Genomic DNA, 17,405 nt, shown 5'->3' with positions numbered 1-17,405 from the left:
TCAATTCAAGAATTTTTATTGGAATAATAAGACAGTTAAAATTTACATACTTTTTTTAACTTCTATTAACCAGAAGATGCTGGTTACATCTACAGAGGTATTGACAATTACACAGAAGTATATCAAAGGCAAACACAGAAAATACTACTGCCTGGGACCACGTTCTCGCTCGGTCACAGTCTTCTATAGTCTGACAATTTGCTGCAAGCCAACAGTCCTATAAATGAACTCGCTAAATTCAATCACAGCTGCAATTGCAGCCATTCATAACTCACCGAGAAAAAAAGTGCACAGGAGCGAGGCCACTTATGCAATTGAATGGTGCTTAAATTTTGAGGCACTGATTACCATCAACTGAAGTGTGGCTGAGAAGACATTTTCTATTCTCTTAAAAAAACGTTTAGCAGCGGCTTCATTACAATTTGAGATATTTGACCCATTGGATCTTGATTTTGAAACCCCCTCCAAAAAGTGTAAATGAGTTTGTTCACAGTAATTACCAAACTCACGATCAAGGCTTAGGATGAAGCTCTTTTCTCTTCTAAGAAGGGTGACTCGTAAGCTTCCATTGGTGGGCAGGAACAGACTAAATGCTGATCTCCGTAAAGGTCATCTATGCGAGCAATTGTCGGCCAGAATTTGGTTTCTGGTTTCACAAATTGCTGTAAAAAACAAACATTTTGTTCGGGTTACTCATTCAAATAAAAATACTCAATTGTCTCAAGACTTGTAATTTAATAACATACAATGGTCATTCCCTTTCTAATTATAATTCCTGATTTGGCGTCTGACTGACCACATTATGTTTCCCTCACCCACCGCCCAGGGTCTCATGTTTCCTTTAATCTGACTGACACCAGGTGGCTGGGGGAACTCAGTGGGTCAGGCAGCATCTTGAAAGAACATGGATAGAGATGTTTCGGGTCAGTCTGAAGAAGGGTCCTGACCTGAAACGTCGCCTATTCATGTTCTCCAGAGATGCTGCCTGACCTGCTGCATTATTGCAGCACTTTGTGTGTATTTTTTAACACACTAATACTACATTAATCCCATTTTATTTTAATTCTTCCCACTTACGTATCCAAGCTGCACACTGGTGGCAATTTATTGTGGCCAATTAACCAAACTTCTTTGGGAGGTGGGAGTTAACTGGAGCACCTGGAGAAAACCCACATGGTCACAATCAAGTTTAAACCTGGTGTATGTGAATGGCTGTACCAGCTACAACTCTATGCTGGCCTGATTCAAGCTTAGTCATGCCTTGCCTTAACCTAGGTGCTGGCTGTGGTCTGTGATGTTTAATAAACCCACCCCATTGAGTACAATGCTTGATGTTGTAGCGGACGCGGAGTTGTCCGTTAAAGAACGAGGCAGACAAACGAAGTTTGTCCGAAATACTGGTTCTTTATTCTACACTAATTCTCCTCACTCACCAACACTGTGCGTGTGCGATTAACCCTTAAATACTCCCCAGGGGCACCAGTGACCAAACCATGGTCCATGTGACCAAACCATGGTCATCTCTCATCACCGGGACACCCCCCCCCCCCCAAGAGTTGAAGGTTATGTACAGTGCGTGGCCCATCACCCAGTGCCGCCACAATGTTTACATTGTGATAGATGCTAAATATATAGATGTTCATGTTAGGCCACCATAAATAACATAGATTTTAGTTTGGTTAGCAATACAGCATAGAAACAGGCCCTTCGGTCTACTGAGTCCATCGATCACCGGTGAACACTAATTCTATGTAATCCCACTTACTCATCCATTCCCGACACATGAAGGGCAGTTTTACCGAGACACAGACCCACACATCCTTGAGATGTGGCAGGAAACTGGAGCAAACCCACACGGCCACGGGGAATGTGCAAACTCCACGGAGACAGCACCCAAGTTAAGGATTGAACCTGGGTCTCCGGTACTGCGAGGCCACAACTCTTATCAGCTGTGCCATTGTGCTACCCTAATAATATATATGTACACAATAGTGGACATCCCTGTGGTAGCTGTTTCGGTGCCTCCTTTCTGGCCTCCTCCCTTTCATAGAATTGGTGGCTGGGTCTCAGAACAAATATATATCGTAGGCAACCTCGACAGTTTATGAAAATTATAAGACATATCTAATACCTTCCAAGGTAGGCCACTACCTTGCGTTAAAGGGACTTGCACAAATTCAAGCGAGCATATTTTTTCGTATTTAAAGAAGGCAGGTTAAAAATCTGGGGATATTGCAGGTTAAAAGTCATATACAGAACCTTTATAGGCATCTGGCTGCAATGCGTTTTGAGAATGAAGCACTCCATGTGCGAGTCTGAAACATTGCGGTTATTTGCTTGTCTGATGTGGGTGAGAGGCAGAGAAAATGCAAGGTTCACAGGACACACATCATGGTAAACTGATATTGTGAGAAAAAGAAAGGCTACCACTGCACTGAAAAATATCTCGTACTGCACCCAGATTGAATACAAAACAATCACCACCAGCCTTTAATGGAATTTGAAGCTGGACTTACCAATGGGAATGCAGCTTGTTCTCGAGAGTACGGTCGGTCCCAGTTAGATGAAGCAATACAAGCCAGTGTGTGAGGAGACATCTTTAAATGACAATAAAAAAATCCGTTACTTTCAGCTAACCGCATCAATAAATGAGTAAATTAAAACTGCACTGGAGCTAGCAAGAAATTCTAATATAGGTCGAATATCTTTGAACAGTCGTCTGATAATCTTCTAGACTAAAATAATACTGCATTGATTGAAGGAGGAACCAGCATGCATAAAGAGTAAGATGATACAGAGCTGAAGAAAGTGGTGGACTTCAATGATGAACCAGAGGCTATGAAAACCAATTAATCCAGATGCTGACGAGTCCTCAACATCCAAATCCACCATAAAAAAATAAATTACATTTTTAGCTATTGAATATTATCAATCCTGGAAGAATAGGAACTATTAGACTGATCTAACTTTACCATAGAAACATAGAAAATAGGTGCAGGAGTGGGCCCTTCGAGCCTGCACCGTCATTCAATATGATCATGGCTGATCATCCAACTCAGTATCCTGTACCTGCCTTCTCTCCATACCCCCTGATCCCTTTAGCCACAAGGGCCACATCTAACTCCCTCTTAAATATAGCCAATGAACTGGCCTCGACTACCTTCTGTGGCAGGGAATTCCAGAGATTCACCACTCTCTGTGTGAAAAATGTTTTCCTCATCTCGGTCCTAAAAGATTTCCCCCTTATCCTTAAATTGTGACCCCTTGTTCTGGACTTCCCCAACATCAGGAACAATCTTCCTGCATCTAGCCTGTCCAATCCCTTAAGAATTTTGTAAGTTTCTATAAGATCCCCCCTCAATCTTCTAAATTCTAGCGAGTACAAACCGAGTCTATCCAGTCTTTCTTCATATGACAGTCCTGACATCCCAGGAATCAGTCTGGTGAACCTTCTCTGTACTCCCTTTATGGCAAGAATGTCTTTCCTCAGATTAGGAGACCAAAACTGTACGCAATACTCCAGGTGTGGTCTCACCAAGACCCTGTACAACTGCAGTAGAACCTCCCTGCTCCCAGACTCAACTCCCCTTTTGCTATGAATGCTAACATACCATTCGCCTTCTTCACTGCCTGCTGCACCTGCATGCCTACTTTTAATGACTGGTGTACCATGACACCCAGGTCTCGCTGCATCTCACCCCCTTTCCTAATCGGTCACCATTCAGATAATAGTCTACTTTCTTGTTTTTGCCACCAAAATGGATAACCTCACATTTATCCACATTATACTGCATCTGCAATGCATTTGTCCCACTCACCCAGCCTATCCAAGTCACCTTGCAGCCTCCTAGCATCCTATACACAACTAACACTGCCCCCCAGCTTCGTGTCATCCGCAAATTTGGAGATGTTCCATTCAATTCCCTCGTCCAAATCATTAATATATATCGTAAATAGCTGGGGTCCCAGCACTGAGCCTTGCGGTACCCCATTTGTCACTGCCTGCCATTCTGAAAAGGACCCGTTTACTCCTACTCTTTGCTTCCTGTCTGACAGCCAGTTCCCAGTGTTCTCTCTCTCCCCCCCCCCCCCCCTTTTTTTAAAGTGGGGTTACATTAGCTACCCTCCATCCTCAGGAACTACTCCAGAATCTAAAGAGTTTTGAAAAATTATCAATAATGCATCCACTATTTCTGGGGCTACTTCCTTAAATACTCTGGGATGCAGCCTATCTGGCCCTGGGGATTTATCGGCCTTTAATCCATTTAATTTACCTAACACCACTTCCCAGCTAACCTGGATTTCACTCAGTTCCTCCATCTCATTTGACCCCCGGCCCCTGCTATTTCCGGCAGATTATTTATGTCTTCCTTAGTGAAGACAGAACCAAAGTAGTTATTCAATTGGTCTGCCATGTCCTTGTTCCTCATGATCAATTCACCTGTTTCTGACTGCAAGAGACCTACATTTGTTTTAACTAATCTTTTTCTCTTCACATATCTATAAAAGCTTTTGCAGTCAGTTTTTATGTTCCCTGCCAGTTTTCTTTCATAATCTATTTTCCCTTTCCTAATTAAGCCCTTTGTCCTCCTCTGCTGGACTCTGAATTTCTCCGAGTCCTCCGGTAGGCTGCTTTTTCTGGCTAATTTGTACGCTTCATCTTTTGTTTTGATACTATCCCTGATTTCCCTTGTTATCCACGGATGCACTACCTTCCTTGATTTATTTTTTTGCCAAACTGGGATGAACAATTGTTGCAGTTCATCCATGCAGTCTTTAAATGCCTTCCATTGTATATCCACCGTCAACCCATTAAGAATCAATTGCCAGTCTATCTTGGCCAATTCACGTCTCATACCCTCAAAGTTACCTTTCTTTAAGTTCAGGACCCTGGTTTCTGAATTAACAATGTCACTCTCCATCCTAATGAAGAACTCAACCATATTATGGTCACTCTTGCCCAAGGGGCCACGCACAACAAAACTGCTAACTAACCCTTCCTCATTACTCAATACCCAATCTAGAATAGCCTGCTGTCTCGTTGGTTCCTCTACATGTTGGTTTAGAAAACTATCCCGCATACATTCCAAGAAATCTTCTTCCTCAGCACCCTTGCCAATTTGATTCACCCAATCTATATGTAGATTGAAGTCACCCATTATAACTGTTTTACCTTTGTTGCACGCATTTCTAATTTCCTGTCTGATGCCATCCCCAACTCCGCTACTACTGTTAGGTGGCCTGTACACAACTCCTACTAGCGTTTTCTGCCCCTTAGTGTTTCGCAGCTCTACCCATATTGATTCCACATCCTCCAAGCTAATGTCCTTCCTTTCTATTGCGTTAATCTGGAGCCATGTCTCCGTGATCCCAACTATATCGCAGTCATTAATAGCTATCTGCACATTCAACTCATCCACCTTATTACGAATACTCCTTGCATTGAGACACAAAGCCTTCAGGCTTGTTTTTACAACACTCTTACCCCTTATACAATTATGTTGAAAAGTGGCCCTTTTTGATATTTGCCCTGGATTTGTCTGTCTGCCACTTTTACTTTTCACCTTGCTACCTATTGCTTCTACCCTCATTTTACACCCCTCTGTCTCTCCGCTCACACATTTAAGAAACCCTTTCCCTTTAACTCCATCCTCAACTATCCCATTTGACACCCCACCCCCCTTATTCAGTTTAAAACCACCCGTGTAGCAGTGGCAAACCTGCCTGCCAGAATGCTGGTCCCCCACCTGTTAAGATGCAATCCGTCCCTTTTGTCATTGATCTTCCTCAACCTCCAAACCCATGAAGATTAAAGGGCTGCGAACTTGATCTTAAATTCAGGTATTTATGTAGGGGTTAGTACACATGATCCTATTGTAGCTGATGGAGTAGATATTGGGACAACCTGCTTTTTGTATGGTGTACAATGCCACTGAATGGTAATACAGTGGTTATTCAGGTAATGTGGAAACCAGGACACATGCTCGAGGGACAAGTTCAATACGGCCACTAGTGCTCTTAAAAATCAGTCACTAAATAAGTCACAATATTTTATGTAGTTTTCTAGTGGACTGCTTCTGCATTTTTCTGCAGAACAGTGACACCACTGACAAGTACTTCAACTGCACCAGTGCCAGAGAGAGCTAGATAGGGCTCTTGAAGATATCGGAGTCAGGGGATTTGGGGAGAAGGCAGGAACGGGGTACTGATTGTGGATGATCAGCCATGATAACATTGAATGGCGGTGCTGTCTCGAAGGGCCGAATGGCCTACTCCTGCATCTATTGTCTATTGTCTAAATGCAAGTCTTGCAGAAAGGACAATCTACCAGCCTCATTGGGTCAGGCCTGTCCGTAAGTGAAGAACCACAATGGTACGGTTAGCTATGCCAGCCCAGCCACCTTGTTGCATCTGTGGATGTGGCTCACCATCAGCACCCCAAGGTATTGCTTCCTGTCACCATTTTGGCCCAACTCTAGTTTCTATTCGTCCAGACTGCCGGGTACAATCAACCCCTGCTATTATTAACGTTACACAGACAAGTCAGCACAATATTCTCCTCTATATGGGTCACGTACTGATCCTTGGGCTTTGTGAACTTGGAGATCATAGAACCTGTAGCTGAATATTTACAATTAGCACCAATACTCCCTGCCATTCGAGGTAAAGAACAATCAGCCAGGCAAAGTTACCACTGTCCAATGATCTTTTGTCATAAGTGACTGAAAATCAGGAAAGAACAGGATCAGGATTGGGCATTATGCTCCTTTGGTAGGAGGCTGATGTGTAATTTGTCACTTGAAGAAACATCCACCTGGAGTAAGCATTGGAAACACCAGGTGTCTACCAACTGAATCCAGTCATGTTGAGAGAAGAAACTAAACAGCTAATGAAGCTGGTGGTGTCTGAGAATTTTACGCCGCAATAATGTCTTCACTGATAAAGGACAAAACATTTGAAACTGAGAATTCTCTGCTAAATTCCAGAGCACTTCTGCCACAGAGGAATCTGCAAGTACTTGTGTTAATACAGTAATCGGAAACCACCTCTCATTCTATTGGATGTCTTAATTCTTTTCTACATGCAGAAAGCATCTGAAACACAAATCCCTTATAATATCAGCTAATTACACCGTGAACAGTATTCCATTATACAAGGATATATATTTGCAATATTCCTAGTTTTCCTTCCAACAAATGGTGCGTGGGCACAAAAACTGCTTTATCAAGCGAATTTTACTGCCAATTATATGGAACTTGTTTTGAAACAAAGCCTCAAGATTTATAGTCTGGTTCTGTGGTCAGGGAAAATACTTGTATTAATTTAAGTACTGAAACGATAGGCCAAAATGATACCATCAAATCTGTTGACAATTGGACTGGAATGGCTGTTATTTTATAAGGAGAGTTTGGACAAACTTGCATTGTTTTCTCTGGAACATCAAAGATTGATAAAGTGAGGAAAGGCATAGTGAAAACCTATTTCCCCAAGGTGAAAATGTCAAAGACCAGTGGGCATAGATTTAGGTAAGAGGGGCAAGTTTTTCAAACAGAGAATGATGGGTTCCTGGTATGTACTGCCAGGGTTGTAGAGGCAGAAGATAGACACAAAAAGCTGGAGTAACTCAACGGGTCAGACAGCATCTCTGGAGAAAAGGAATACGTAACGTTTCGGGTCAAGGCAGATACAAAAGTGGTATTTACGAGATATGTTCGGAATGGAGGGATCTGGGTCACCTGTCGGCAGAGGATATTAGTTTAACTTGGCACCCTGTTCAGCATCATCATTGGGGGCTGAAGGGCCTGTTCCTGTGCTCTAATGTTCTATGGAATCAAACAGTTTTTGATGTGCTATCATGTTTCACCCAAATTCAACTTCACAGCCTATCCATTTTCATTTTAGCTGCCAGTGAACTGAACAGCAAGTCAACACACAGCCCTCTCTCATCTACTAACACAAAAATCTCTGGTTAGCATTTCCTGGAGGTGCTGCATACCAAATCGGTGGAATGGTAGAAGTACAGCATTTATTAGGGTGGGAAATACGCAGCTGGCCAGCCAGCCTCTGTGGAGGAAGAAACAGATATCAGGTCAGATCTTTGCTCTGCCAGAGTTAATACTAGGACACAACAACTCCAGCGCTGGGATTCCCACAGGATTCCCAATGGTTCAATGATACTTTATTGTCATATGTACCTAGATATGGTGAAAATACTTTTTGCAACAGTTCAATAAAAATCTTACTATACATAGGCACAATTACACTTTTGTACAAGAGTAAGAATTGTAGATTACACTCAGGGAGTACACAAACGGGATATTCACATGTTTAATGACAGTGAAAGCTTTCTTCAATTAACCTGCAAACCCACATCTTTGGGATGTGGGAAGAAACCAGAGCACCCAGGGGAAACACACACGGTCACAGGGAGAACTTGCAAACTCCACAAAGAGAGCACCCAAGGTCAGGACTGAACTTGAATTTCTGGCTGTTTGCTCAACCATTCGGCAGGTGGCAATTACCATACTCGTGTGGAAGAGAGAGTCTTGCAGCTTCATGCAAATGCTTAATGACTTGTGAGATTCATTACAGTGAACAGCAAGCAGGTCATGGGGATGGAGGGTGAAGCACAGGTCAGTGAAAAGTTGGGAGTATCATTTAAAGTCAGTCCAGAATGTGGCTACCATTAAATTTGGAAGCAAGAAACCACTGCTTTCACTGGAGGTCCACAGACCTCATTGGCTTCACGAGGTATAAAGAATCAAAACTTTTCATAGCAATTCAAATGATACTCTAGAAATAGAGCATGGTTCTCTTTTGTACTAACAAGTGGTTGATGTGCCTCATATATATATATATGTATATTTATATAATTACTGCATCCAATCCCAAACTGGATTCAGATCTGGGTAATTAGACAATAGACAATAGATGCAGGAGGAGGCCATTCGGCCACTGCGAGCTAGCACCACTGGCATCCCCAAAGCACCACATAACCACTTTTCTATAATTAAGGGAAGACTGAAGCCAATTTGTATATGGCATGCTCTAGGAAATAGCAAAGTGATTAAGGCCAGATTATGCTGTAATCTCCCGTTCTAAGAGCCATAGAGCTATTCAGCATGGAAATAGGTCCTTTGGGCCACTTGTCCATGTCAACCATTAGCATACTAGGCTCGTCCCGTTTGCCTCCAACCAGCCCATAGCTCTTTAGACCCTTCCTCTTCATATATACATTCTAATGTATTTTAAAATTCATAATTTTAAAGTCAGTCTCTTCCCAGCTGCTATCAGCCAACTGAACCATCGGATCAAAACCTAGAGTGCAGTCCTGATTGGGTCTCATTGAAGATCCTTTATTCAGACATTACTGGACTTTATCTTGTACTAAACATTATTCCTTTTATCATATATCTGTACAAGGTGGATGGCTCGATTGTAATTTTTGCTGACTGGTTAGCATGCAACAAAAAAGCGTTTCACTGTACCTCGGTACATGTGACAATAAACTAAACTAAACTAATTTGAATCCACTTCTAAAGCTTCCTCTGGCAGCTTAATCCCGATACGGACTACCCTCTGAGTGAATGGTTGCCTCTCTCGTCCTAAGCCTATGCCCTCAGATTTTAGAATCATCTACCCGGAGAAAAAGACTGTGAACATACACTTTATCCATGCCCCTCATGATCTTGTAGCCCTCAATAAGGTCACCCCTCAGTTTCCCATGCTCCAAAGAAAAAGGTCTCAGCCTATCCAACCTCTCCCTATACTGAAGTCTGTGAGCCCAGGGAAACATATTAGTGAATTTCCTTGGCACCCTTTCCAACATATTAACATCCTTCCAAGAGCTGGGTGACCAGAAAGGCACAATACTCCCAAGTGTGTTCTCACCAACGACTTGTACAACTGTGTTGCGATGTCCCAGCTTTTGAACCGAATATCCTTCCCAATGAAGGCAAGCAAGCCAAGCACCTTCTTGACCACAGTGTCCACCTCGCTCAACGCTTTCTGTGAACACTTTCTGAGATCTCTGTTTTGCAACACTCTGGGCTCCATCATTTACTGTGTCGGTCCTGGTTTGTCATACCGAAGTACAAAAGTTCAACACTTCAAGCTTGCCAGAGTTAAATTCCCAGCTATCATTTCAATCTGAACTCCTCCCACCTAGTAGCATCCTGGTGAGTATGTGCCCTACTGTTTCCTTCATCTCCATCTCTTTCTATAGTGTGAAGTTCGCTGATGACACCACTGTTGTGGAATGTATCACTGATGGGGATGAGTCAGAGTATAGAAGAGAGATCGAGCAACTGTCCATATGGTGCCAGCACAATCACTTGGCCCTCAACACCAGCAAAACCAAGTAACAGATTGTGGACTTTGGAAGGAGTAGGATGGGGACCCACAGTCCCATCTATATCAACGGGTCGATGGTTGAAAGGGTCAAGAGCTTCAAATTCCTGGGCGTGCACATCTGTGAAGATCTTTCCTGGTCCGAGAACACTAATGCAATTATCAAGAAAGCTCATCAGTGCCAGCCTTTACTTCCTGAGAAGATTACGGAGAGTCGGTTTGTCAAGGAGGACTCTTTCTAACTCCTACAGGTGCACAGTAGAGAGCATGCTGACCAGTTGCATCGTGGCTTGGTTCGGCAATTTGAGCGCCCTGGAGAGGAAAAGACTACAAAAAGTAGTAAACACTGCCCAGTCCATCATCGGCTCTGACCTTCCTTCCATCGAGGGGATTTATCGCAGTCGCTGCCTCAAAAAGGCTGGCAGCATCATCAAAGACCCACACCATCCGGGCCACACACTCATCTCCCTGCTACCTTCAGGTAGAAGGTACAGGAGCCTGAAGACTGCAACAACCAGGTTCAGGAATAGCTACTTCCCCACAGCCATCAGGCTATTAAACCTGGCTCGGACAAAACTGATTATTAATAACCCATTATCTGTTATTTGCACTGTATCAGTTTATTTATTCATGTGTGTATATATTTATATTATGGTATATGGACACACTTATCTGTTTTGTAGTAAATGCCTACTATGTTCTGTGTGCTGAAGCAAAGCAAGAATGTCATTGTCCTATACAGGGACACATGACAAACAAACTCACTTGAACTTGAACTTGATGACTAAAACACAACACTGATTGTAATCAAACCAAAGTATTTTGTGGATTTGGAGTTGTATATTAACCTGTATGTCTATAGCACCTCCTTTATACTTTATCTTACTTTTGAATGAGCTGCATATTCTTAAACACAAGTTTGACAAATGAATTTAATGCTCAAATATTTGCTGCTCTTTCACGAGCACTTTGTCTACTGACCAGGCTATTTCTATACTTTTCTGGTGTCTTCATCATCATATTAGCATCTGTTTGCAAGCTCCATTCGCTGTTCGAATTATTCTCCAGGATTATTGTTTTTTTCAAGCATTATAAATTTGTATAATAATTTCATAGTAAAATATCGAGTGCAGTAGAACAGATGCGGCAGAGATTGAAAGAGTATGAGAAAGGGATGGAGTCATTGCAAGAGGCAAGGTGGGAGAAGGTGCAGGCCAGGTAACTGTGGGAGTCAGTGTTCTCCACAGAAGCTGCTTTTCAGAATACGTTGATTTCTGTGGGTCATGTCCCCCAGCTGCTCATTGTAACTGCATTTTAATGACTTCCAATTGCAAACTTTACAACTGCAAAGGGTGATTTAAAAATTATAGTTACAAGCACAGCAGCACCACCTGCAGGATATTCTTAATACTGTTACTTAATATACAGTCAATAAAATCCTACATCACTAATTGGTGCTTTTGTTGGAATGCAAAAGAATTCAAACTCTCCTGCAAGTTTAGTGAAAAAATAGAAATAATGACAAAATATAGATAAAAATAATTACAAAAAAAAAGGTTAACTATAATCAAATATGTTAACTATCATCAAATAAATTATTTTACCCATAACCAACTGGACTGATATACTTTAATTTCCCATTGGTCTAACATAGTTTTGGTTTAGTTTAGATAAACAGCTTGGAAACAGGCTCTTCGATCCACCGAGCCCACATTGATCTTTGATCAGTCGATCATACTAGTTCTACAGTATGTTACCCCACTTTTTCATCCACCACCTACACTTTGGGGGAATGTACAGAGACCAATTAACCTATAAAGCCGCACATAAGAGACATTGAAACGTATTTGGTTCTGCAGATACACATGTGTTTGGGTAGCGAAGTCCGATTAATATTTGTTAATTTCCCTGCTGACAGTACTTCCAATGGTTTTCCTAACCACTGGTATTAAAGTTGTTTTATTTATAAACCTGGAATCATGCGTAGAACTAGACAAATAAATCTTAAAATTTCCTCAGACCTTTGACCAGTTGGTGCTCTGAATCCTTCCTAAACCTTATGGCATTGTATATTGGATTTACATTACTGAGGTCAACTATTCAATGCTTGGTATTTACGCTCCTATCAATTTCTCCTTAAGTTCTATTCTCTCAGTTGGTTCTATACAGTTTTTTTCTTACATTTGGACAGCACGGTGGCGCAGCTGGTAGAGCCGCTGCCTTACAGCACCAGACACCCGGGTTCAATCCTAACCTCGGTTGCTGGCTGTCACGTTCTCCTTGTGTCGGGTGGGTTTCCTCCGGGTACTCTGGTTTCCTCCCACACCCCATAGGTGTGCAGGTTTGTAGGTTAATTAGGCTCTGTAAATTGCCTCTAATTTGTAGGAAGTGAGATAACATAGAACTAGTGTGAACTAGTTGACTAATTGACGGTTGGCATAGATTCTGGGCCGAAGGGCTTGTGTCAATGCTGTATCTATAAACTAAGCTAAATGGTATTTATGCTATTTGCCTCAACCACTTGCTGGAACCACAAGTTTTATCACTTATCATCTCCATGTAAGGAAATGTTACTCCACTACTGCCCGCATTCCTCTAGCTCATCACCTCTAGTTTTGTACTCCTCCTCTGTGACATCTCCCTCACTGAGTCTCTTCACCATTTTAAAGATATTTGAACGATGGTTGCACTAGGGACTTCAGGCTTTTATTTTATCTTACACCATATTGTTTGTTTTTATTTATTGAAGATTTTTTCATTTGCTTATTATGTTATCTATTGTGAACTGTTAACAAACTTGCTGGGCAAGAAAACACACTAACAATTCCACTTCCTTAAAAGGCTTAGGAAGTTCGGCATGTTCCCAACACCCCTGAACAACTTCTACAGATGTGCTGTTGAAAACATTTTATCGGGACGCATCACAGTCTGGTTTGGAAAGAGCTCCATCCAAGACTGCAAGAAATTGCAGGAGTTGTGGACGTAGCCCAGATCATCACGCAAACCAATCTCCCTTCCATTGACTCCATCTACACTTCACGCTACCTCGGCAAGGCCATCAGTATAATCCAGGTCCAGTATCATCCCAGTCACTCCATCTTCTCCCCTCCCCTGTCATGCAAGAGGTATATAAGTTTGAAAACACATACCTCCAGATTCAGGGACGCTTCCCAGCTATTATTGGACAACTGAACGGTCCTGTCATCAGCTAGAGTGCGGCCCTGACCTCCCACCTTATTGGAGTTCTTTGAACTATCTTTAATCAGACTTTATCAGGTTTCAATGTTATATCTTACACTAAATGTTGGAACATTATCTATCAGGAACTTTCTGAAGACCTAAAAGTCTGAAGAAGGTTCCCTACCTGAAATGCATCTGTCCACTTCCCCCACAGATGCAGTCTGACCTGCTGAGTTCCACCATTAGTTTGGCTTTTGCCTTCCTATCCATGTACTTATCTAAATGTATTTTATGCACACGTCTCCTGTAGGCCCACCTCTCCACAGTATATTCAAGCTCACAACATCATCCCCACCCCCCATTTCCCCAATCCCTTCCATTCAACACTTAACATGAAGCACCACCCCATCCCTTTTCACCTCTCCTCAGCACATACTTTTACTTGGGCTTAAAACTATTGGCTTTGTGCCTGACCCGCTGCTAAATTTGCAAACCTTGGGAACAGGGCCAAAGCAAACTGAAGGCACAATTCACAGCGAAGGCTAAATGAACCTTTGCAGGAACCTGAGTCGTTGGGCTCAAAGATTCAATTCAATTGGGGTTCCTGGGCAAATCCGATGCCGTACCTTGAGTGGGTTTACTCGCGCATCCATTCTTCCCTCCTCAATGTCCGCTATTTCGTGCCGGATATTTATCATTGCGTCACAAAATCGATCCAGTTCAGTTTTGTCTTCCGATTCGGTCGGCTCGATCATTAGGGTGCCAGAAACCGGCCAGGACATAGTTGGAGCGTGGAACCCTGCAGGATGTAAGAACTGGATGACTTTATGGCAGAGCAACAGACGCACCTTCAGTTGTAACAAAGTATTCCATTCTGCACCATGAATCCTGTTAAGTTTTGTAATGATCAAAAACCTCCTATACCAACTTCATCTTTTCATCAGCTACATTAAGTCAATCCCACTTTCAGTTATTTCATTCTGCATTAAAAAAAAAGGACACAAAGTGCAGGAGTAATTCAGTGGGCAGACAGCATTTCTGGAAAACATGGATAGGTGACGTTATAGTTCGGGACCCTTCTTCAGGCGATAGGTGAGGTTTCAGGTCGGTACCCTGTTTCAGATGATAAGTGACTTTTCATGTTGAGGCCCTTCTTCAGATTCATTCATTCTGCACCCTTAAATTCTGTTGAGTTCTATAATTTACAGAAACCTCCATTTCCAACTTCACCTTTGCATCAGTTACATTAACTCAATCCCAGAATGAAATGGCATAAGGGGATAAAAAAAATCCTGAGCTCATCATTTCTGCCGACGTTGTTTCGCTTTAGCTGCATGCAAATTGTATATGTTTATTATCCTCCAACACCCCAAAGAATGCATTCCCTTTCTGAAAGACCATGCCAATAATAAAAACATTCTATATTGTAACCATAACCTGTTTAAAAACATTTCAATACCCATCCTTGCCCCTATTTAATGATCTGATCTTTTAACACCATCTTATCAAAGGGTGCAAACAACCTTTCGTCTTGCTCTACACTTATATGATGCTGTAATACAAGATTCAAACTAATCTAGCCAATGATATTTATGTTCTAGGTTTCATGAAAAGCAAAACGGATAATAATTAGTTTAAAATTCAACCAAATGGAGAAAGAAAAGTAAAGCACCTCACCGTAATCTTGTAGCCTCTTGGCAACATCCACTGCCTCGATGTTTGCTGTTTTCTTAAATGGTCGCACGTCCAAGATGAATTCGTGAGCTACATAACCTGTTAAAACATATATTAGAAGTCTGACATAACATAGAAGGTATTGGACTATAATTCTTTTGCAGTAGGTCACTCGAGTAGTACGCTACTGAGGATGCACAACCTGCATGGCCAGAAAGATTATTAATATCAGGAAGACAGTGTCACAGAACTTTCTCTCTGTCACGTCCACCGAGATACGTTTTGCACGCTATCCAGGCCAATCATGTCACACATAACTACATCAGATAGTGCACGTGTAAGGGTGCAGAATGTAGTGTTACAGCTACAGGGAAAGTGAAGATAATTAAAAAAAATAAGGGGCACAAGAAAGTAGATTGTGTGAATGAGAGTTCACCCGTGCGTAGTATATCAGAGGTCCATTCACGAGTCTGATAACAGTGGGTAAGAAGTTGTTCCTGAATCTAGTGGTACATACGTTCAAGCTTTTACTTAACCTGCCTGACGTTGAAGCTAGAAGACAGAATGACCGGGGTACGACTGATCCTTGATTATGTTGGCTGCTTTCCCGACGCAGCATGAAACTGGAGCTCCTGGAGAAAACCCACGCGGTCACAGGGAAAACATACAAACTCCATACAGACAAGCAGCCGTAGTCAGGATCAAACCCGGGTCTCTGGCGCTGTAAGGCAGCAACTCGACTTCTGCACTACAGTTCCGCAATAATCTGTCTTTCCCTAAAAAATCTGATATAAATTAATTGCCCATGCCCTGAATGTTTCGCTGCCGGAAGGAACATCTTTCAGATATTTTCCAAGCTGATGCCAGGCTGCAAAGGGAATAGCATCTCCTTCAACATCGGTGATGGAAGTTATATGGCTAATGGATGCATTTTGAACAGCAGATGAGTAAACTCACCTGCATGGTTTGCATTTTCAAGCTTCTGTATCTTCTGCCAGACATGGGCAGGGAGAAGAAGGAATGATTGGGGTGTGACCTGAATCAGAGCATGGAAATAGGCCATTCAGCCCAACTTGCCCATTCTGACCTAGATGCCCCAATCACACTAAGGCCAATTGTCTGAGCAAAATGTAACTCACGATAGTTAAAAATATATTTGTAGAATGCATGATCAAAAATCAATGAAACAATCTTGAATCATGAACTCACCCTTTGCTCCCCTGAAAACAATTCTGTAGAAAGTTTCTAGCCTCTTAGCCATGTAGTTTGCATTTAGAATGGCGATCTCAGTAGCGTGGCGAAGTCCTTTTGATCCCATCAACTGCGTGAAGAGAGACAAAAAAAATCACAGCGGCATTAAAAAGTTTGGAGGTGAGGAACATTGCAGCACATAGACCATCAATTTATAATTTCTTCCCTGTACACCCTCCTTTCTCTACTCAAATGTATTTAGAGGTTTCTTCATGCAACTGTAAGTGTTTACATATTACGACAGGCAGCAGCCCTGGAGAGAAGGAATGGGTGACGTTTCAGGTAGAGACCAAAAACGTCACCCATTCCTTCTCTCCAGAGATGCTGCCTGTTCTGCTGAGTTACTCCAGCTTTTTGTGCCTATCTTTGGTTTAAACCAGCATCTGCAGTTCCTCCTGTACATATTACGGCAGTCAGCTATTGTCATAAGACTGGGAACACACTGCTGTAATTGTACATGTCCTAACTTCTGACTTCAGTTACATGGTAAAGACCAGTCCACTATTTAAATCATTTAACCAGATTATTCCTTGGATTTTGCTCCCTTTGAGGCAAGTAATATACTGGGAAAAAACCCCCCAAGATAATTTAGTGTGCTGATGCATAATTAAAAAATACATAAACCACCTCTTCCTCCTCTCCAACAATAGGGATAAAAACAATGCCTGAAAAATCCTCAAAGCAATTACTAATCTTCAGCAAATGAACTAGATTTTCAGTGAATGTTAAGGCAATGCAGTGGGAACACATTGGTGAATAGAGAGGATATTTCATCAAACCCACAATCTGACAAGCTGAGTTACTCCAGCATTTCGTGTCTATATTTGGTATCTCTCAACTGCTCAGAGTGGAAAGAATTGGGGATGTGCAAAGATTGGGGAGAGGGCGGGGGGAAGGGGAGTCAGTCTACACTACAACTCCCCCTTCTGTCATGGGGTAGATTGACTCCC

At 42.2% G+C, this 17,405-nt stretch overlaps 1 protein-coding gene across 1 annotated transcript in view; it reads right to left on the bottom strand.

Moving 5' to 3' along the window:
- Positions 1 to 17,405, bottom strand: part of gldc (glycine dehydrogenase (decarboxylating)) — a 148,883-nt gene continuing 131,478 nt past the window's right edge. The window contains exons 21-25 of the mRNA XM_055632629.1: positions 16,414 to 16,525; positions 15,208 to 15,303; positions 14,157 to 14,329; positions 2,517 to 2,597; positions 1 to 662 (exon numbers count right to left, since the gene is read on the bottom strand). Coding sequence (XP_055488604.1) covers positions 519 to 662; positions 2,517 to 2,597; positions 14,157 to 14,329; positions 15,208 to 15,303; positions 16,414 to 16,525 — 606 coding nt within the window. The 3' untranslated portion in view covers positions 1 to 518. The remainder of the gene's footprint in view (positions 663 to 2,516; positions 2,598 to 14,156; positions 14,330 to 15,207; positions 15,304 to 16,413; positions 16,526 to 17,405) is intronic.

This window comes from Leucoraja erinacea, chromosome 3 (assembly GCF_028641065.1).
Source record: "Leucoraja erinacea ecotype New England chromosome 3, Leri_hhj_1, whole genome shotgun sequence".
Lineage (NCBI taxonomy): Eukaryota > Metazoa > Chordata > Chondrichthyes > Rajiformes > Rajidae > Leucoraja > Leucoraja erinaceus.
The sequence above is the reverse complement of the archived record's forward strand: the minus strand, read 5'-3'. Positions and strand labels throughout refer to the sequence as shown.